At 45.2% G+C, this 23,821-nt stretch overlaps 1 protein-coding gene across 1 annotated transcript in view; it reads right to left on the bottom strand.

Annotated features, from left to right (window-relative positions):
- The window catches only part of LOC126252278 (sialin-like), a 72,584-nt gene extending 52,253 nt beyond the window's left edge, over nt 1–20,331 (bottom strand). The window contains exons 1-3 of the mRNA XM_049953151.1: nt 20,188–20,331; nt 6,121–6,124; nt 5,810–6,024 (exon numbers count right to left, since the gene is read on the bottom strand). Coding sequence (XP_049809108.1) covers nt 5,810–6,024; nt 6,121–6,124; nt 20,188–20,331 — 363 coding nt within the window. The remainder of the gene's footprint in view (nt 1–5,809; nt 6,025–6,120; nt 6,125–20,187) is intronic.
- Nucleotides 20,332–23,821: the final 3,490 nt, after the last annotated feature.

Here is a 23,821-nt window from a genome sequence, read left to right on the forward strand (position 1 = left end):
TGCCTCAGCATGTCGTCAGTATAAATGTTAAGAACAATCGGAGAGAGACTGCATCTTTGTCTTACTCTCAAATTTGTCCTCGTCAAGGATTTTCGATTTCCTGCAATTTCGCTTTCTGATTCTTGGTACATGCTTTCTACTTGCAGAGGTAACTCCCAAAAGCTTTTCTCTGTTTACTTTATGGAAAGCTTTCCCATAGTCTAGAAAGAGTAGATGTATCATTCTCTTGAACTCTTTGTGTTCTGCCGGCCGGAGTGGCCGTGCGGTTCTAGGCGCTGCAGTCTAGAACCGAGCGACCGCTACGGTCGCAGGTTCGAATCCTGCCTCGGGCATGGATGTGTGTGATGTCCTTAGGTTAGTTAGGTTTAATTAGTTCTAAGTTCTAGGCGACTAATGACCTCAGAAGTTAAGTCGCATAGTGCTCAGAGCCAAAAATACGTCTTTGTGTTCTCAAAGATTTGGCTTCTGGCTAACGACATGTCTATGCACGATCTGTCTTTTCTAAAGCCTGTTTGCTCTTCTAACAGAATGTTTTCAACAATTAGTGCTGTTCTCTACTTTAGAATATATTTTATACCCAGCGCTTAGCACAGAAATGGACCTATTGTTTTCCCAATTACTTTTGTCTCCTTACTTGAAATAACTACTGTAAATACCTGATATATTCAGTATGGTATTATTGTTGCTTATTTCCAGTTCTCTGGAAGGGTTGCACTTCTATCACGTTGAACGATTCTCTTCAGTCGTGTTGATACCGTTCTTGCAGGAGTTTTTTCCAGCCACAGCGATGTCGGTGATTTGATGTTTTACCGGAATACTGATATTCGCGGTACACTCGTGAAATGGTCGTACGGGAAAATGCCCACTTCATCGTTACCTCGGAGATGCTATACCCCACCGCTCGAGAGCTGACTGTAACACCACGTTCAAAGTCACTTAAATCTTGATAACCTGCCATTGTAGCAGCAGTAACCGATCTAACAACTGCGTCAGACACTTGTTGTCTTATATGGGCATTGCCGACCGCAGCGCCATATTCTGGCTGTATAAATATCTCTATATTTGAATACGCATGGCCAGTTTCTTTGGCGTTTCAGTGTACAAATCGTGCAAGAACGAAGAGGCAACAATAGGAGTGAGAGACCAAGAACAAAGTGCACTGATTACAAAGCGTATACGACAGGGAAAATAGTACTTCGTTCCTGCTGTTGTGCCAGCCGGGGTGGCCGAACAGTTCTAGGCGCTACAGTCCGGAACCGCGCGACCGCTACGGTCGCAGGTTCGAATCCTGCCTCGGCCATGGATGTATGTGATGTTCTTATATTAGTTAGGTTTACGTGGTTCTATGTTCTATGGGACTGATGGCCTCAGAAGTTAAGTCCCATAGTGCTCAGAGCCATTTGAACCATTTTGGACCTGCTGTTGAATTTACACATCGAAGAAGGAATGATGGAAATAAAAGAAACATTCAGGTGTTGGATTGAAACTCCAGATGAAACGACATCAATAATTAGGCACGCTTATGACCTTTCTTTTCTCAGTGAATGTGAGAAGGAATTAAGGGGTTTTTTGAAAGGTTTATAGAGTCTGATGAGTACAGAATATTGACAGTATACCAAAGAAAGACGAAAGTAATTTGTGGCAGAAATGGGAATAGCGACAAACTTGCGTAATACCTAGGGGCAACGTACAGGGCGTTAATAAAGATACGAAGACTCCACAAACCCAATGAATTACCATGACTAAACCACTGGACTTCAAAACAGTTTCCAGTCGTTTCATATTGGATAAATACAGTTCCTGTAGGGTTTTCAGGGGAATCTTATATCATTTTCTTGCAAAATAGTGGCAAGTTCAGATAACGACAATGGAGGTGAATAGCGATCACGCACCCTTCTTTCCAAAGTAGACCACAAAGGCTCAATAGTATTGAGAACTGGTGGCTGTGGTGCCCAGGCGAGCTGCGACAGTTGATACTTGAGCTAAAAAAATTAGTCCTGGATGAGGCGAGCTGTATCACAGGGGCCCTGTCAAGTTGGAACACACCACCACCATTGGGAAATAAACATTTTATCATGGAATGGATCTCATCAGCTAAATCCTTGAAAGTAATGCGACCTCGCAGTTAACCACGGGGCCCATGGAATACCACGATATGGCTCCCTCAATCAGCACCGAGCCTCTACCACATTCTTTCACTCCTGGGCTGTAAATTCGGCCAAAAGTAGTAAACAGTGTGAATCAACACTCATCCGACCAAATGACATTCTTCCCTTCCTTTGCTCCACAGTCCCGGTTTTGTGGCTTAGCACCGCGTGTTTTCTACTGAGGGTATTTACACACTGGTGAGAGGTTTTGGAATTCCATCTCGGTCTGCAGTTCCGAGTTTATGGAGCTGCCGTCGTCTTAGTGCTGACAGGGTTCGCGAGAGCGATATTCAGTTCTCTAGTACTTTTGCAGCTGTCAGCTTTCTACTTCTCATCACGATCCTCTCCACTTGACATAAGCCACGATCACTCGTAACACACTTCCGGCCATGTTTTAGCAGATGATATTTTTCTGCTTTCCCTGCATGCGGTGCATATCTTCGATAGGGTGCTTCTTGGACCACCACAAAACACCTCGGCAACCTTGCTTACGGAAGCAGCCACCAAGGGAACACCAGCAGTTTAACTACATCCGAATTCACTTAGCTCCGATATAATGCCCTCACGACTACTGAATACTGTTCTGACCACAACTGACACTTTTAGTGTATTGAGGATATTGCGCAGGTGTCATATATGACAGGTGAGCCGTGGTAAAAATTGCTGTTTTGAAGAGCGCGCCGCAGCGAGAAGCGTGAAGCAGTCGGCCTCCGTTTCTGGCGGTGGCGCTGCTGTGGCAATCGCAGCTTTGGTGTCTCCCTCTGGTGGGAAATGGGAAAGGTTGCCTGTTCACGTGCGTTTAAGGGGCGCTATGAGCTCGCCAGTCGGTGAGTCTGGGTCAGTCTCTCGTCCCCAGCTTGCTCGTCTGTCTCTCGTCCACATTTGTTAGGCAGTTGGTGTCTGTCTGTCTTTCTGTCGGTCTGCCGTACGTTAATAGCTGCCTCTGTCATGCTTGTCGGATTCGATGTTAACGAATTTTTGCTTGAAGTGTAACGGCCGAATTCCTGAAATATGTTTTTATCTTGCCTATCATCTTGAGAGGCGATATATGTGTAATGTTGAGCATGTGTGGTCAACCTTGTATATTTTCTGTAAGACTGCATTTCACGGGTTTTTATTTAAATGGTCATTTTAGTATATGAAGTTGCCACCCTTCCACCGTAAGATTTTAATGTTAGTGTTTTGTACCATTTCCATCCCTCCTATGGGGTGCATAGTTTATGTGCTTGTGTGAGTTGTTAAAATTTTTAGTTTAAAGTAATCTGGTGTATTGCAGATTTGCACCAGTGTAGTCTTTCAGAGGTTGTTGTGAGCGGTCGTGACTACGGCCGTGTCAAAATGGAGCGGCAAGGTTCTCAGCCCGAAAGCACATACAGTCAAAATTTCTTCTTTCTGCCTCTAAATAAATTGTAACTTGATATTGAGAGGGTGCTTTCTGATTATAATTTTAAATCTGTTTAAAAAAATAGGCTTTTAGGAATAAAATTTTCATTTGTTGAAAGAAATTTGATTTGTTTTCATCAGTTTCCCACTGGAACTACTTCCACGCTCACATAGTGTGATTAAATGTGTTAATTTTCTTGATGAATCGCTAGTAAATCAAGCAAATTCTTAAGAAAAAGTTTTGAAAGTAAATTCACGGTTCAACAGGGCAACGTGCAGGCTTGACTAGCATCTGTATTTATGTTCAAGCATGTATTTCACGTAGTTTATTTCATAATTTTGTCCAACCCCTGCAGTCGAAAGTTAAGCACTTCCGCTTCCTTGTAAACAAAATAAAACGACGGTGCATATCTTCGATAGGGTGCTTCTTGGACCACCACAAAACACCTCGGCAACCTTGCTTACGGAAGCAGCCACCAAGGGAACACCAGCAGTTTAACTACATCCGAATTCACTTAGCTCCGATATAATGCCCTCACGACTACTGAATACTGTTCTGACCACAACTGACACTTTTAGTGTATTGAGGATATTGCGCAGGTGTCATATATGACAGGTGAGCCGTGGTAAAAATTGCTGTTTTGAAGAGCGCGCCGCAGCGAGAAGCGTGAAGCAGTCGGCCTCCGTTTCTGGCGGTGGCGCTGCTGTGGCAATCGCAGCTTTGGTGTCTCCCTCTGGTGGGAAATGGGAAAGGTTGCCTGTTCACGTGCGTTTAAGGGGCGCTATGAGCTCGCCAGTCGGTGAGTCTGGGTCAGTCTCTCGTCCCCAGCTTGCTCGTCTGTCTCTCGTCCACATTTGTTAGGCAGTTGGTGTCTGTCTGTCTTTCTGTCGGTCTGCCGTACGTTAATAGCTGCCTCTGTCATGCTTGTCGGATTCGATGTTAACGAATTTTTGCTTGAAGTGTAACGGCCGAATTCCTGAAATATGTTTTTATCTTGCCTATCATCTTGAGAGGCGATATATGTGTAATGTAGAGCATGTGTGGTCAACCTTGTATATTTTCTGTAAGACTGCATTTCACGGGTTTTTATTTAAATGGTCATTTTAGTATATGAAGTTGCCACCCTTCCACCGTAAGATTTTAATGTTAGTGTTTTGTACCATTTCCATCCCTCCTATGGGGTGCATAGTTTATGTGCTTGTGTGAGTTGTTAAAATTTTTAGTTTAAAGTAATCTGGTGTATTGCAGATTTGCACCAGTGTAGTCTTTCAGAGGTTGTTGTGAGCGGTCGTGACTACGGCCGTGTCTACGGCCGTGTCAAAATGGAGCGGCAAGGTTCTCAGCCCGAAAGCACATACAGTCAAAATTTCTTCTTTCTGCCTCTAAATAAATTGTAACTTGATATTGAGAGGGTGCTTTCTGATTATAATTTTAAATCTGTTTAAAAAAATAGGCTTTTAGGAATAAAATTTTCATTTGTTGAAAGAAATTTGATTTGTTTTCATCAGTTTCCCACTGGAACTACTTCCACGCTCACATAGTGTGATTAAATGTGTTAATTTTCTTGATGAATCGCTAGTAAATCAAGCAAATTCTTAAGAAAAAGTTTTGAAAGTAAATTCACGGTTCAACAGGGCAACGTGCAGGCTTGACTAGCATCTGTATTTATGTTCAAGCATGTATTTCACGTAGTTTATTTCATAATTTTGTCCAACCCCTGCAGTCGAAAGTTAAGCACTTCCGCTTCCTTGTAAACAAAATAAAACGACGGACAAAGCAAAAAGCAAGGAGGATGTAAGAAGCAGATTAGGTTGCCAAAGAGGGAATTACTCACAAAGAGGAATCTGTTGCTATCGAACGTAGTCCTTAATTTGAGAAAGAAATTTCTGAAAATCACGTTTGAAGCACAATATGGACTGCGGAAAAATCGAAAAATAATAAAATCTTTTGAATCATAATATTACATGATGTTGAAAATTACGTGGATTCGTAAGATAAGACATGAGTATGTCGCCGACAGCATGAGCGAGGAAGAAGGAAATACAGGATACTTGGACATAGGTTAAGACAGCAGGCAACAACTTTCATTCTACTAGAGGCAGCTGTAGAGGGCAAAACTGGTAGAAGAGAAAGAGATTGGAACATATCCAATAAATAACTGAGTATGTTGGGTGTAAGTCCTACTCTGAGAGGAAGAGGTTGACTTGGGAGAGGAAGCGATGATGGGACGCGTGCAACCTGTCGGTAGACTGACGACCCAAAAAACAAGACACTGCACCTTGGCACTGGATTGTATAGTGGCCTCGATGTATCGACGCTCAGCCGGGTCGATGTTCCTGTGCAGCGCCGGCGAGTCGGCAGCCAGCAGCCACCATGGCAGGCACCATAGCAGCCCGACGCCGCCAAACACGTAGAAGGTCAGCGGCCAGCGTACCGACGTCGCGCATAGAGCGCCCGTTGCCGCCATCGAGATCACCATACCACCGTACATCCCTGCACGACAAACAAGTTGCGCTTTTCAATTAAGTCTTGGGGAGAAAACACTCCAGCATTCATGTGGCGCTGGTATTGTTCACAGGGATTACATACACTCCTGGAAATTGAAATAAGAACACCGTGAATTCATTGTCCCAGGAAGGGGAAACTTTATTGACACATTCCTGGGGTCAGATACATCACATGATCACACTGACAGAACCACAGGCACATAGACACAGGCAACAGAGCATGCACAATGTCGGCACTAGTACAGTGTATATCCACCTTTCGCAGCAATGCAGGCTGCTATTCTCCCATGGAGACGATCGTAGAGATGCTGGATGTAGTCCTGTGGAACGGCTTGCCATGCCATTTCCACCTGGCGCCTCAGTTGGACCAGCGTTCGTGCTGGACGTGCAGACCGCGTGAGACGACGCTTCATCCAGTCCCAAACATGCTCAATGGGGGACAGATCCGGAGATCTTGCTGGCCAGGGTAGTTGACTTACACCTTCTAGAGCACGTTGGGTGGCACGGGATACATGCGGACGTGCATTGTCCTGTTGGAACAGCAAGTTCCCTTGCCGGTCTAGGAATGGTAGAACGATGGGTTCGATGACGGTTTGGATGTACCGTGCACTATTCAGTGTCCCCTCGACGATCACCAGTGGTGTACGGCCAGTGTAGGAGATCGCTCCCCACACCATGATGCCGGGTGTTGGCCCTGTGTGCCTCGGTCGTATGCAGTCCTGATTGTGGCGCTCACCTGCACGGCGCCAAACACGCATACGACCATCATTGGCACCAAGGCAGAAGCGACTCTCATCGCTGAAGACGACACGTCTCCATTCGTCCCTCCATTCACGCCTGTCTCGACACCACTGGAGGCGGGCTGCACGATGTTGGGGCGTGAGCGGAAGACGGCCTAACGGTGTGCGGGACCGTAGCCCAGCTTCATGGAGACGGTTGCGAATGGTCCTCGCCGATACCCCAGGAGCAACAGTGTCCCTAATTTGCTGGGAAGTGGCGGTGCGGTCCCCTACGGCACTGCGTAGGATCCTACGGTCTTGGCGTGCATCCGTGCGTCGCTGCGGTCCGGTCCCAGGTCGACGGGCACGTGCACCTTCCGCCGACCACTGGCGACAACATCGATGTACTGTGGAGACCTCACGCCCCACGTGTTGAGTAATTCGGCGGTACGTCCACCCGGCCTCCCGCATGCCCACTATACGCCCTCGCTCAAAGTCCGTCAACTGCACATACGGTTCACGTCCACGCTGTCGCGGCATGCTACCAGTGTTAAAGACTGCGATGGAGCTCCGTATGCCACGGAAACTCGCTGACACTGACGGCGGCGGTGCACAAATGCTGCGCAGCTAGCGCCATTCGACGGCCAACACCGCGGTTCCTGGTGTGTCCGCTGTGCCGTGCGTGTGATCATTGCTTGTACAGCGCTCTCGCAGTGTCCGGAGCAAGTATGGTGGGTCTGACACACCGGTGTCAATGTGTTCTTTTTTCCATTTCCAGGCGTGTACATGTATCACTTCTTTCGTTTGGACTCCAATGTATATGGTTGACTCTAGTGGCCCAGATGTCATATTCTAAATATACTTTTTCCAGCGTGTATACGGTGAAACGCCTCTAACAAAGCATTGCACTTTGTTATACGTATATGTTTGTTATCTCGACATGATTCCTATATTTTGGGAAATACCGTTTTGACTATCTGGATGATTTGAAAAGATCTCCCGACCCAAAACTAGTCATCAAGTAAATAAAAGTGAAATTTGGAACTTTGGCTGTTTTTCCATTGTACTGATTAACACAAGCTGCTGTCCTGCAATTACTCCAGCATGCTGGAAGTTCGTCTTTAGACTATGTTAACTGGAATATAGTCTTTGAAATTCGGAAGGTAGCAACGATAAAAAATAGGGAGCTAATGGTTATTCATAACTTGTACAGAAACAATATTGCAGTTATAAAAGTCGAAGGGCACGAAAGGGAAGGAGTAGGTGAGAAGAAAGTGAGGCAGGGGCCCCAACGTGATTCAGACTGTGCATTAAACAACCAGTAAAGAAAACCAAGGATAAAATTGGTTGGTACATAAGTACATGGCATTTTTCTGTAAATTTAACAAAAACAACAGGTACACATAACAGAGACATTAGTCGTCATATATTCTCTTTCACTACTTACAACAGTCTGCCAATGCTGGGGTAACTTTCGGATTCCGTGACTGTAGAAATCACGTGGTTTTGAGGCTAAGAACTCGTGAGGCATGTTAGTACATTTTCATTCTGACAGGAAATTCCTTGAATGATGTTCGATAGAGAGCGGAAAACGTGAAAGTCTGGCCGCTTAAGTTCAGCTGAAAAAAGTGGGTGTGGCATGACTTCTCAATCCAACTCCTGTTTTGTGTTTTTTATCTGTCTAGCAGAATGCTGGCGGGAGCTATCGTGGAATATCATAACTTCATGAAGTCTTATGTGCGTCGTCCTTGGACTGCTCTGCAAGAGTCTCAGTCGCTGACAATAAATGTCAATAAATGTAGTGATGGCTACACCTACCCACAAGGTGCATAACACTGTCCTTTTTTTGGATGCGCGCAACTCTTTGTACAGGAAATTGCTGCTTTGTTTGTGCTCAGTCAGTCTTTCTTTTTCTGATGTTATCGCTAAGAGAACATTTCGTCAGCGGTAACGATACAGGATGGTCGGTTTTGTTCACGAGCCAACTGATGACGAGCTAGCAGAGATGCACATACGGCCATCCGCTAACTTTTGTTGCAAGAAAATGTCGCACGATGGTGAAATGATCACAGTTCATCACATTTCTCAAGAACAGAGACGTGAATCATAGCGGATTAATGCGTTTAAACGATCTTCATCATACTCCGAAAATCTTCCTGAACGTGGAGAGTCACTAATGTCAAAACGATCATCCTCAAAACGAGAAAACCATTTCCTTGCCATGCTCTGTCCAATGACATTATCCCCATATACGATACAGATGTTTCTGGCTGCATTCGCTGTTGTCTCCCCTCTTTCGAACTCGAGCAGAACAATATTCCGGAACTGTTCCGATTTCTCCACTTGTCACTCCATTTTCTAGCGTCCACAACTCCACTCACTATCTCCAAATGACAAAATGCCAATATGTAAAGTCAAAGAGCAACAGTGGAATACAAACAGAAAATGACAATCGATAAATAAGTGCACAGAAACCAATACCAACATGCAAAACAAAAACGCTACGAACTAATATTTGGATTGACAAGTATGGTGCTGCCACGACACGCACTGGTGAGTTACCCATTTGACTTGAGCTGAGCCATCCTCTCACTACAAGTGTAATTTATATGTTTTAGGCAAACTTACAGCTATTTCAATAATAAATTTGATGAAGGTACTTAAGAAATTTTGAATATAATTGGAAGGCGAAACATCATTGGTCGTATTTTTTTTTTTTTTTTTTTGTTTTATTATCCGCAAAATCGATTTTCGGTCACTTAGTGACCATCCTCAGTGCTGTAATATACAATTAAAATTGGTAGACACTGGTATCAACAAGCTCTAAGCTCTAAGCTTGTTGATACCAGTGTCTACCAATTTTAATTGTATATTACAGCACTGAGGATGGTCACTAAGTGACCGAAAACCGAATTTGCGGATAATAAAACAAAAAAATACGACAATGCTGTTTCTCCTTCCAATTATATCCATTATCTGGTCGTGCTGCACAGAACACTCCATGGAGTCGCCAATCAATAAAATTGTGAATATGTTTATTATATATATGTGGCATAGGGTTCAAATGGTTCAAATGGCTCTGAGCACTATGGGACTTAACATCTGTGGTCATCAGTCCCCTAGAACTTAGAACTACTTAAACCTAACTAATCTAAGGACATCACACACATCCATGCCCGAGGCAGGATTCGAACCTGCGATCGTAGCAGTCGCGCGGTTCCGGACTGTGCGCCTAGAACCGCTAGACCACCGCGGCCGGCCGGCATAGGGTTCAAATGGTTCAAATGGCTCTAAGCACTATGGGACTTAACATCTGAGGTCATCAGTCCCCTAGACTTAGAACTACTTAAACCTAAAGACATCACACACATCCATGACCGAGGCAGGATTCGAACCTTCGACCGTAGCAGCAGTGCGGTTGCAGACTGAAGCGCCTAGAACCGCCCGATCACAGAGGCCGGCTGCGGCATGGGGAAGTTTGTGTCTTGTATACAGCAATAGGTCAGGTGACGGTGTGTCTAAGTAAGCAGGCACAGCCAGTCTTGGAGCTTATTCGCTACTGAGTTTCGCTGAGCCTTGGCGCTCGTGATTTGTTGTAAGATTTGTGAGATTTTGGGCGCCTGGAGTTTCGTACGTGTTTAGAGTGCCTACTGTTCGCGCGTTTCGGACTTTGTGTAAATTTCAGCTATTGCACTAGTCTTTTAAAGTCTCCGCGACCAGGCGTAGAACTTTTGTTAATTAAAGACCTTGATGATATACAAGGTGTTCGGAAATTCCCGTTACGAACTTCAAGGACTTGTAGACGTACTCTTTCCGTTATACGACGGCTTCAATTCACATGTCGTCTGCTGATGGAAACAGAAAAATTGCTTGTTCTGCGAGGTAGGGTAGACAGTATAACGTGTATTATGTCAGACGGTCACCTGCTGTCACTTAACGCCTGACTTGCTGCGAGACCTATTCAGTGCCTGTGCGTCTCCGATACAATAAATATGCAATGAAGGCTTTCACGACCGGATGGTACTGTTGTTGATAATTCTTCCGGGTTATATGGCCGTGGTCCATGGAACACTTATATTCCTAACGTTTCGTCCAATACTACATTGGACATCCTCAGAGGTATGGCTGGTCCTGTTCAGTCCTGCCGTCAGTCGGCAGGACTGAACAGGACCAGCCTTACCTCTGAGGCTGTCCAATGTAGTATTGGACGAAACGTTAAGAATAGAAGTATTCCATGGACCACGGCCATATAACCCGGAAGAATTATCAACAACAGTAAATATGGTTGAGTACCCGTTTTCGGAACGCATAAACATACTTCATGTGTATTGTGAAACTCGAGGTAACGGAAGAGCTTGTAGTCTATGTATCACGAACGTTTTCCGGAACGTACCACGCCATCGCACAAGCTTTTTGCTCAAGTTACGCAGCGGCTCCGAGAGACAGGTATCTCCACCGTAACGAGGCAGGACTGTGGTGCTCCATGGCAACGCCACAAGCCAGAATTTGAAGAAGATGTACTGCATCACGTTGAAGAGAATCGGTCAAAGCGTACTCGTACAATTTCGCCTGCAATGAGTGTTAGTCTGATTATCGTCTGGGACGTTCTGCGTGAAGAACAACTGCATCTGTACCACTTACAAAGGGCACACGCTATGAGACCAGGCGATTTTCCATTACATGTAGCTTACTACCTGTGGTTCCTTCACAACTGCATCGACAAACCCTTGAGCCACCCATTGTAACCGAGCGGTTCTAGGCGCTTCAGTCTGGAACCGTGATGCTGCTACGGTCGCAGGTTCGAATCCTGTCTCGGGCATGGATGTGTGGGGTGTCCTTAGGTTAGTTAGGTTTAAGAAGTTCTAAGTCTAGGGGATTGATGACCCCAGATGTAAAGTCCTATAGTGCTTAGAGCCATTTGAACCATTTGACACACCCTTGTTTCCACGTCGAGTTCTGCTCACAGATGAAACAACTAAGTCTGGGCAGACGAAAACCTTCGAGCCATGCATGTTCAGGGATTTTAGTACCGGTTGTTAAAGTGGGATCAGGTATTCTCAGTGGTCATGTGATTGTACCACACCTCTTCCAAGCGAACTAACTGGTCTTTCATACTTTGTCTTCCTACAAAACGTATTGGACCCGTTCTTGGAAGCTTTGCCACTGAATGTCCGTCACGAAATTTTGTTTCAGGATGATAGTGCACCACCTCACTTCTCACGTGCTGTTCAGAATCATCTCAGCAGATGATACGATGAAAGATGGATAGGCCGAGGTGGCCCAACCGCGTGGCCGCCCGATCGCCACTTAACTCGTATGGTGGGGTCCTACGCAAAGTTTAATATATGAGACTCCTATAGAGACAGAGGAAGATCTGCTGGAACGAGTTCTGGCCGATGCATTAGAAACTGATTCAAATAATTCAAATTGCTCTGAGCACTATGGTACTTAACATCTGAGGTCATCAGTCCCCTAGAACTTAGAACTACTTAAACCTAACTAACCTAAGGACCACATCCATGCCCGAGGCAGGACTCGAACCTGCGACCGTAGCGGTCGCTCGGTTCTAGACTGAAGCGCCTAGAATCGCTCGGTCACACCAGCTCGCAAACTGACTAACTTGATTAGTGTACTGAGAGTTGCTAGATTTGAGAGGTTGGAAAGTGTATTGTTTGGATGTTAAGAAGTATATATATATATATATATATATATATATATATATATATATATATATATATATATATATATATAAACTTTGTGTTGTCATTTTTGCGCATATTTCATGTTTTACCAACCTTTCCCTTACAATTTTTTTAATCGGCCATGGAACCAAGTGTGTTCGGAAAATACTTGCATTTGCAACTAACAGAGAATTTCCGAGCACCCTTTTGAGGTTGGATAGATGTTCTCATGCGTAGCTGATGATTACTGTAGTACGAACTTGAACCACAGTGTACGAAACGTTCCCTACTGCTCTGCCTGCTGCTCATTGTGTTATTTACTTTATGTCATTGATGTAGAAGCTCTTAACAGTAACAGAACTGTACGACCACATTCTGTACACGATTTCATTGGTTTTCCTTGCCTGTGATAAACATTGTAAGTTAACATTAATTCAGTGCTTCCTCAACATTGTCTATTCCTGGGTTTCATTTTTGCTTTACCATTATTTTTTAATTCTTTAACTTTGTAATTTTCATAGTGTTACGTGGGTCAAAATGCGACACAATGCACCAAACGCCCCCACTCCCCCCCCCCCCCCTCTACTAAGTAACGAGTCACGCTTGTCCAGTTGGCGGGGGGGGGGGGGAGAGGGGGAAGAGGGGCAGAGGAGGAGGAGAGTGGCTTCAAGAGGCTTCAAGATTTGCTTTGCGTTACAGTTTACCATATAAATTTAATATATAAAGAACAGATACCATCTTCATATAGATAAGAATTACCAGCAAACGATCTTCTTCAGTGCCGATACACTCTCATTGGTCAAACTCTTACGGGAATCGGTGATTGACTGCCGCGAGTAATGAGCATAGTTGGCAGGGGCATTACAAGTGTAGTATGTGAACAGTAAGTTGGAAGTGTGGCTCCCATGGGGAGCGTACCAGAGATAAGTCCCTGCAGTCGCACTCACTTCTGTGTCCTCAGTGGCTCAGTCGGATAGAGCGTCTGCCACGTAAGCAGGAAATCCCGGGGTCGAATCTCGGTCGCGGCACATATTTTCAACTGTCCCCGTTGATATTCATCAACTTCTTTAAGCAGCTTATGGTCATATAAATTTAAAGTCAAGCTCCTCCCAATGTACCATAACAACATGCCATTCACAGGTATGTATGATATGGTCGTCAGTATACAGGGTGATCAGAAACAGTCTGTTAAGCTTGTAAGCGTGTTGCACGGGAGGTTGCGCTGGTAATAATCAGTAAGAAAAATATCGATACGTTGCTCCGTCTGAGTTACTTAGCATTGAATTTAGTCAATCAGGTCGTCACTTTTTTTTATGGTTTTAGGGCGCAAAACTGCTACGGTCATTAGCGCTCGGTCTGTGATTTAGGAAAAGGTAAAAAAAAAACTGGAAACCAGCAGCAATGGGAGCGAAACTCAAAAAAAGTGGGGAAACTAACAACAGAAGGAAAGCTTAGAAAAACACTATAGAAGAAGGGTTGTTTGTCCCCAAAAAGAGCTTCAAATGACTGACGTCATCTCACTGACACTAATAAACTCGAGAACGCTATCGGCTGAGCGCGTATCATCTACTAAAATGGAAGACATATCAGGCGACAGCTGTAGACGGGCGCGTAACGGAGTAAAATAGCGGCACTCAAGCAAAACCAAAACGTGTCTCACCGTCCACTGTTGAGAGCAGTGAGGACAAAGAGAAGTGGGGGCGGGGGGGGGGGGACGCCACTTAAAAGATGTCGATGGCTAAAAAGACAGTGTCCTATCCGGAGTCTAGTTAAAATTATCTCCTCCCGACGACGAGTTCGGGAGGAAGAGGTCCAAGCACAGGGAAGAGCTTTCACGTCCCGCTATTTATTATTGGGAAGTGTCGATCAATGTTCGTGCCATAAAAGAGCAACACGATGACATAAAACACTCCGTAGATCGGCGAAGGGAACCATGCGAACAGCAGGCTGAAGAAGAGAGACTGCAGCCTTGGCCGCTATATCGGCCTCCTCGTTTCCACATATACCAACATGTCCTGAGATCCAGAGGAACGCCACAGAGACGCCCCCCCAAGTGGAGCAAGTTGAGGCAGTCCTGAATCCGATGGACCAGAGGGTGGACAGGGTAGAGAGCTTGGAGACTGAGGAGAGAGCTGAGCGAATATGAGCATATAATATACTGTATCCGCTGATGGTGACGGATGTATTGGACAGCCTCGAGAACAGCGTAAAGCTCCGCAGTAAAAACCAAACACTGGTCGGTAAGCCGAAATCGATTAGGGGTGTCGCCAACAATATAGGCACTCCCAACACCAAATGATGTTTTTGAGCCATCAGTGTAAATAAATGTGGCATCCTTCATTTGTGCGCACAGAGCAGCAAATGCCCGACGATAAACAATAGAAGGGGTACCATCCTTGGGAAACTGACAAAGGTCATGGAGCAGGCAGGTCCGGGGCAGGAGCCAAGGTGGTGCTGTACCCCAAGTTGTCACGAAAGTCTTAGGAAAGTGGAAGGAAAGAGAATGGAGCAGTTGACGGAAGCGGACTCCCGGTGGTAGTAGAGAGGAAGGCTGGTCTGCATACTCTAAATCCAAGGAGGCGTCGAAAGAAATGTCATGGGCCAGATTAGCAGGCATGGAAGACAGATGACTAGCATAACGACTCCGAAGGACAGCTCGCCGATTGGACAGCGGAGGTTCAGCAGTCTCAGCATAAAGTCTTTCCACAGGGCTGGTGTAAAATGCTCCAGACGCTAAATGTAATCCACGGTGGTGGACAGAGTCGAGACGCCGAAGAATAGACGGCCGAGCAGAGGAGTAAACTATGTTTCCATAGTCCAATTTCGAGCGCGATAGAGGCGGAGAAGGACCACTCGGTCCGCTCCCCAGGAGGTATCATTCAGGACACGGAGGGTGTTTAGGGATCGCAGACAGCGAGCCGAAAGGTAGGAAACGTGAGAGGACCAGCACAGTCTTGTGTCAAACATAAGACCCAAGAATTTAGCGAACGGAAGGTAGACAGGGCCTACACGTAAGGAAGGCGGAAGAAACTCCGTACGAGGCCAAAAATTGACACAAACGGTCTTACTGGGAGAAAAGCAGAAGTCGGTTTCGATGCTCCAAGAGTGGAGGCGTTGAAGACATCCTTGAAGACTCGATCAAGAAGGCAGGTCCGTTGAGAGCTGTAGTAGATCGCAAAATCCACAATGAGGGAGCCCGAGACATCGGGAAGGAGACAATCCATAATTTGATTTATGGCAATGGCAAACAGTACAACACTTAGCACGGAGCCCTGGGGTACTCCATTTTCTTGGGAGAAAGTAGTGTTCACCCGCACTTTAAATGTGCGCTCTGCCATAAATTCACGAAGAAAAAGGGGCAGCCGACCTCGAAAGTCCCAAGAGAACAGTTCTCCAACAGGTATTGTATGCTCTCTCCAGATCAAACAATACTCCTACTGTTTGGCGTTTTCTGAGAAAATTGTTCATGTTATAAGTGGAGAGAGCAACAAGATGGTCAACGGCAGATGGATGCTTTCGGAAACCGCATTGGGCAGGTGTTAAGAGACTTCGGGACTCCAGCCACCAGGCTAAATGGCAGTTCACAATACGCTCCAAAACCTAACATACACTACTCGTGAGAGAAATGGGGCGATAGCTAGAGGGGAGATGTTTGTCAAAAATGTTCAAATGTGTGTGAAATCTTATGGGACTTAACTGCTAAGGTCATCAGTCCCTAAGCTTACACACTACTTAACCTAAACTATCCTAAGGACAAACAAATACACCCACGCCCGAGGGAGGACTCGAACCTCCGCTGGGACCAGCCACATAGTCCACGACAGATGTTTGTCCTTTCCAGGTTTCGGAACAGGAACGACGATAGCTTCCCGCCATCTTCTCGGAAAAGGACTGTCGGTCCAAATTCGATTATAAAGGCGAAGGAGTTAGCGCAGATTATGGTATGATAAATGCAGCAACATTTGGATGTGGATACCATACGGTCCTGGGGCGGAAGAGTGAGAAGAAGAGAGTACGTGTTGGAGTTCCCGCATGGAGAAAACAGTATTATAGCTTTAGCGATTTTGAGAGGAGAAAGCAAGAGGTCGCACTTCCTCTGCACGTTTCTTCGGGAGAAAACTGGCGAGTAATTTGAAGAGCTCAAAATCTCAGCAGAGTGTTGACCCATTGAGTTAGAATTTGCGACGGGGTCCACTAAGGTATCATGCGCGACAGTGAGCCCAGAGACCAGAGAGAAACTAGGCCCGCCAGATAACTGTCGAATCCGACTCCAAACTTCCGAGGAGGGAGTGAAGGTGTTAAATGAGCTAGTAAAGAAGTCCCATCTTGCCTTCTTTCTATCGCGGAAGACCCGACGACATCGCGCATGGAACTGCTTATAGCGGATACAGTTAGCCAAAGGGGGATGGTGGCGAAAAACGCGAAGAGTACGTCGCCGCTCACGTATTGCGCCACGGCATGCCTCGTTCCACCAAGGAACTGGGGGGCGTCGGGGCAAATCGAAGGTGCGAGGTATTGAACGTTCCGCAGCTGTAAGAATAACTTCTGTAATAGGAGTGACCTCATCGTCGACGCTAGGAAAGTGAAGGTCATCGAATTTCGCTAGAGATGAAAAAAGTGTCTAATCGGCTTGGGCAAATTTCCAGCGTCTCGGGCATATATGGCAGTTGTGGCTGCAACTTAAGGTGATGAATTTCATGTGCGGTGCGCTTCCACCCGGTTAGGGAAGGTGTGCAGCAGTGAAGTACGCAGCAATTTTTGTGCCTGGAGGGCACTGACTGTTTCTAAGAACAAGGTGCATTGCGTAATCGGGAACAAGACTTTACAGGACCTGCAATTGCGTCGACACCTTTCTGAATAACGAAAGGGTTGACTGTGGAGAAGTCTTGATCTTTGTCCGACCGAGAAACAACAAGGAACTGTGGCACTGATGGAAGAATTGTCCGTGGCTGAGACTCATTTAACTTTCACTTGTGAGCAGACATAGTAGATGATGAGGAAACCATTGCAGAGGTATCCCCCATGATTACCGGCGTCTCCGATGGCGCGCTCCTTCCTTGTGGGGGCCCTCTCTGAGGGCACACCCGCCTTAGGTGATTGTTCACATTTCAGGTCACACCTCACGCGAAACGGACGGAGGGACCAATCGGCACTTTCAGAAGGTACCAGCTCGGGTAATCACCCCTCCCTGGGCCTGGCCGTTACAAGGGGGTACGTACGTGTCCTACATGTCTACCCAGGGTGGCGAATTACGCGTTACCCCGTCACCGGCTACAGGTGAGAATGCGTGGGTCGGCCTTCAGACATGCACAGGGAGGAAAAAAGAGAAAGGGAGGAACAAAGAAAAGGAAATGAAAGAAGAGAGGTCTCAAACGTCGCAGCAGAGAAGAGGGGAAAGAGAAGAGGTAAGGAAAAGAGAAGGACAAAGGAAGGACAGAGACTTCCCAGCAGAGAAAGCGAAGAAGAGAGACTGTTTTAAAGATTCAAGCGTCCATCTCCAGACGTAGGTACTAAACATACTCCCAGAGGGGGATAAAGGGAAGGGAAGAGGCAGAGGTGAGGGGGGGGGGGCGGGGGAAGATGGAGGATGGGGAAGGATGTGGAAAAGGAAGGTATGCAGCCCGGAAAGGAAAGAGGGCCGCACTAGCTCGGGGTCCCGTGCTCCCTACGCACGTATCCAGAAAAGAGTTGTGGAACCCCTGGGGGGCAGGTCGTCGAGTGGACAAATTCAAGGAGCCCGCCAGAGATTGCGTCGCTAAACTTGTTCTTCGTTTGGTTTCCTCAAAATGAACAAATGTAGCTTTCGCTCACCTAGCTTAAATATATCACTTCCGAAAAAGGGATATTTTGACTGGTGGTAATCATTTGAACAAAAAGAAATTCAGAGACCCACAGATGTCTTTGCATTGTCGCCGCATTTTAACTCGTGCAAATGCTTAAATTTGCGGGGGCAACGATCTGATTTTCTACCTTCAATGCTAAATAACTTGAAAGCGGTGCAATGTATCGAATTTTTTTTCTTAACATTTCTCAGCACAGCCTCGCTGCAAGACCCTTCCAAATTTTAAGTCTGCTTCTGCCCACCACGTATGTACACTACATGGGATTGTCTATCCACAAACTGCACTTACATCAGTAGTTTACAGTTCCACCACACAACTACGATGAAATACAATTATTGCCATCGACTTATATGGAATTTTAGTTTTTCTAAGAGTAGAACTAACAGTGCCAACAGCCTTGCCGCAGTGGTAACACCATTTCCCATCAGATCTCTGAAATTAAATGCTGGGGGGCTTGGCTAATACTGTGCTGGGTGATTGTCATGTGAGGACAATTGAGGAGCTACTTGACTGCGAAGTAGTGGCTCCAGTCACGAAAACTGACAAAGGCTGGGAGAGAGGTTTGCTGACCACATGCCTCCACATATTCGCCTCCTGAGGTCTATCGACTGAGTGGGAGACCTCGATCGGTCAATGCAGTTGGGTTTTCCGAGAACGCTTCGGACTGAGTCAGTCAGTTCTTGGATTATCGGGCTGCTTTTTTAATTAGAGGACCAAGGCCTAAACACAAAGAAAACCAAAAATTTTGTGCTGTTTGGCTAATTGCTGAATGGTATACATAAAAAATATTAAGCAAATCTGAGTTACTTGGTAAGGATTATTTCTCCACTGCGTATGGAAATGTACTCTTTCCAGAGACGGACGTTATAAGGACAAAAACGTAATGCAGATCTGCATGGCCTCAAACTTCCGTTATACCTCCGGTACGCGTAAGTAATGTATAACTGGAGCCACTACACACAAACGTTGCTTGTAAAATAATGACCGGAAGAAGAACTGAACAGATTAACAGCATAGAGTTATCTTGCTTACGCAGTACCATGAAAATGAGAACAGGACAACGAGGTCGGTGTAATTATCGATTCTATCGGCAAGGAGTGTCGTCTTTAGGGAATAGAAGGATCTGTACCATCTATGTTAGCTACATTGCAGCACCGACAAATTTCACGTCTTATCTACAAATATTGTAGAGAATTTGCTTCTTTCGTGGTCTGGCGCCCATCTGCAGACAAGAGTTTGTATGGCTGGTACTATTCCAGCCTGAAACAAAGAGATCATGTTAACTGCACTTCTTAGTCGGAATTATAATTATGGAATATATATAATTGAAACTTGGCTGCAAGTGAAATGCATGTTGCTTGACGAAAGGTTATTTTTGGAACATCGATTATGAAAGTTACATCATGTATGTACCAATGCCTGGACTTCAAATTAAATTTTAGAAAAAAAAATTAAAACAAATGTCAGCTTACAGAATTAACAAAAAGTAAAAAAAATGCAGTTACGGTCTTCAATTGGAAAGCAGCTGCACTTTTGGCGTATGTCGTATTTGCTGATTCGTCCTATTTAACTTCTCTGAAGACATTTGTTTCGTTTATTCATAGCATAAATATATACATGTTATATCGCTTTCTCATCTAACGCCATATCACCAATGGCTCAAATGTTCTATCAGTAATTTATGTCGTGTGACTAGGGCCTCCCGTCGGGTAGACCGTTCGCTGGGTACAAGTCTTTCGATTTGACGCCACTTCGGCGTCTTGTAATTTATGTAAAAGGAAAGTGTATACAACGAAGTTCATGATTATTACTGCTTGCCAACGAATCAGTGTCGTAGGGCGCTTTCACTTGCACTTTAATTCATAAGTGTTCAGAGAGGAAAGAAACATGGGAGCGCAAGACGTACCTGCACCAACCCCTGTGCGACTCTGTTGGCGAACAGGACGTAATCACCAGCCCACGCTGAAGCCGGAGTAAGAATAGAGAGCAGAGACGAAACAAAGATGCCAACTGCGAACACTATCTTCCCTCCAAAGTAATCTGCTAGCATGCCGCCGGGGAAGTGTCCGATTACATAGCCCTAGTAATAGGCGGCCAGGATTTCGCCCTGCTTCTGCTTGTCCCACGCGAAGTCACCGTCCTGCAACAAACAAAAACAGAAAATTCGTTTACTCTTTCTTTCAGCTATACCTGTCGACTTCACAGGCTTGTGACGTGGAGGTGTGGAGAGTATGACAGGGAACCGAAAGGATAATTCAGTACGTAAAGGGAGATGATATTCTAGAAGCCATTAGGAGTTGGTATGCTATAGTAGGGGAAGGAATACAAAACAGGGACATGAGAGAATTAGGGCTTTGTACTTGGAATGTGAGAGGAGAACGACGCCAGCAGCTCTGCAGTAAATTTCAGCTTGTAATAGCGAATACATTGTTCAAGACTCATAGGAGCAGAAGGTATACTTGGAGAAGGCCTGCGGTTGTGGGAAACAGAGTGTGCACAGAATAATGTGGCCGGCAGATGCACAGTCGGCGGAGCATACGTGGAGAGTGGTACTGATGGGGGTTGCAGGCAGACCGTCAGCGGGATACATGGGAAAAATCGAACGCTAGAAGAAAAATACCCGTTATAAACGAAGCCTACATGCATAGTTCTTCTAAATAGTAAGTGTGCCCTTTCCATGCCAACATTTGCATAGTGACATCAAAATTCTGTTAAAAATGCAACAAAAAGTGGCGGTTTATTTAGGCCGGACTTGTTAACCATTTGTAACTTTCAGACAAGCGTCATGAGTGGTGAATCTCGAATGAAACTTGCATTTCTCTTGTCATCACGTTAAAATTTGTGTATTTTGCCAAGAAACAGCGGAGTTTACATAATGCTACCTCACTAACATATTGGGCAGACGCAACTGCGAGACAATTATGAAAAAGTCGTTTGTTAAGTGAGGAACTTAGGACAAGTAAAGTTAACAGCTTATGAAAAAGCACATCCAGGGTACATTCTTTCATCAAAAAAATCTGTTGTAGTGGAATACCACATACAAAACCGTATGACATAATACTCTCTTCTTTGTGTGCTATTAGTGGCCAAAATCTCTTTTCGATATCTCAAACCGTTTATGGTATATGAAGAATGGTGTGGATATTTCTTTCTGGCGCCCATGACCGCAGATCACCCAGCCAAGTCTAAAGAAAAATTCAACGTGTTACCTACATTTCATGCACAGTAACGTATTATCTAATACGCACCACATGCAAAATCATAGCGACCCTTGTTTTTCATTGCAAACTTTTTCCAATTTCGCGAAGTGTCTTACTTAAATTCAAATATCACACTAACTATTACCATCAACGAAATGATGGGCACGTAATCATGAAGCTGACATATGAGGCTATAAGTAACGCAAAAATGATTTTTTTTACCGATTAGTTTCTCAAAAAATACACTGGTGTCCAAAATTAAAGCAACAAACCGCTATTTCACTGTTTTGTGTCTAATTCACATTTTAATCATACAAACTCCGGTCAACAGATAACCACGCCAACAATGACGTCAGGGCACCTATGAAACGGCGTAGTGTTTGCCATGTAGACCCTCATCCACAATTCCTCTGTAGACAGTGACAGATTGAGCAGTATGGCACAGAGAAGACGCCTATCGGACTCTCTGCGGTGGTGGGCCATAGGAAGAATGGAAGCAGGGCAGTCACAAACTGGTGTGGCCTCATAACTTATTCTAAATCGCTCTTTTGTTTCTCGGATGTGTCTACAGTTTAAAGAGTCTGAAATTGTAGGGCCGCTCATAAGTGACATCACAAAGAAAGGACCGTTATTGGCTGTAAGGACATGACGATACTGTCTTAGTACCGCATGTCAAATGGCATCTAACCCCGCAACATGCGCCGGACCTGTTGTCTTGAGGCAAACGGTGTGCAGAAGGCTCCAGCAGAGTGGCCTTTATTGTCTGAGACCTGCTGTCTGAGTACCTGTGACGCGTCTTCACTGAAGGGAAGACTAGAGCGGAGTCGCCAGCATGTCACTTAGACGGTCGAACAGTGGGCCAATGTTCTTTTCACAGATGAGTCCCGATTTGGTCTGGACAGTGATTCTCGACGGATTCGTATCTCGAGGGAACATGGAACTCGATTTCTGGACCCAAACACTGTGGAAAGAGATCGATACCGAGGAGTATCTCTAATGATGTGGCCGGGAATTACGCTGACCACTCGAACAGATCTTCATGAAATTGTATGGATGAATCGGCAAGGTTTAACTTGTGTCAGGTATCATGACAAGATCTTGGGACCTCACGTGCAGTTGTTGCGAGGTGCTGTGGGCCCAGACTAGGTACTTATGGATGGTAATGCTCGATCTCATAGAGCACAGGTCGTTGATGTTCTCTTGGAAACGGAAAATATTGCACCCTGACCTAATAGCTCTCCAGATTTGAATCCCATAGAGAATGCATGGGATGGGATTCACGGGGAGACAGGCTGCATCACGTCAGCTTCCACCAACCACTCTCCAAGACTTGCGAGCAGCTCTGCAGGAGGAATGCGCGTTATTGCCTCAACATGAGATTGTTGATATCATTCACAACATTTCCCGTCGTTGTCACGCCTGTATTGCTGCAAGAGGTGATCACATTCTATACTGAGCACTTTAACCAGTTGTCAGAATATGTGTGCAAATCCGTTAAGTTGGGAAAAATGAAGAACATTTTTGTCTACCGTTATGCACATTGCAGTTGTTTACGTTCTGTATTCTTTACATTGTTTCTACTTTGCTACCACCTGTTCCTGCTGTTTTCTGGCAAAATAAACGAAACCTTGCAAAATTTCCGTTTGTTACTTTAATTCTGGTCACCAGTGTAGTTTGAGATAGAGAATATGTGCCTCGATTCTGTCAGAGTAGCGTATCGCTAAACACCTGAAAGTGGGAAAACAATGTCGGCCCCCCCTTCGAAGCAAACAAATGAACTCGCCCACACTTCGGACGAAAATTAATTACTGTGAACCGGCCACCATATCCTGTGTTGACTTCTGCAAGCTGGTTTACTTCATGGCAAGTCAGAGATTCCGAAAGCAGATACTAGATTGCAAGGCAAACCTAGATGCTGATAGGTAGCGTCCATCCAAAAAATTGTGGAATTTATTTTATTACTGGCGTATAAGCGACGTCAGTTCAGTAACTACTGTGGTAACTTGAACTAACAAATGTAAACGAAACAGTAGGTGTGCATTCTACAAGTCAGTCGTGAACAGGCAGTGTCATACAGTGGACATGTAGCTATAGGACCTAAATTTCATTGTGCCATAAATCGTTTTGAAAACACATACCTAAATCAAATGTTTAAGAAATTCTCCAGAATGAAGGGGAGAAATGTATGTTCAAACACTGTTGACGTCTGCCACGACTCAATCGAAATGTTAAATGTGGATAATTTTTTCTGGAATAAATCGTGGTGGATGACGTTATCAGTACTAACCTAATACAAAACATCGAAGTGCAGGAATTCACTTTCGACATAGCCGACATTCA

This window comes from Schistocerca nitens, chromosome 4 (assembly GCF_023898315.1).
Source record: "Schistocerca nitens isolate TAMUIC-IGC-003100 chromosome 4, iqSchNite1.1, whole genome shotgun sequence".
Classification (NCBI taxonomy): Eukaryota; Metazoa; Arthropoda; class Insecta; order Orthoptera; family Acrididae; genus Schistocerca; species Schistocerca nitens.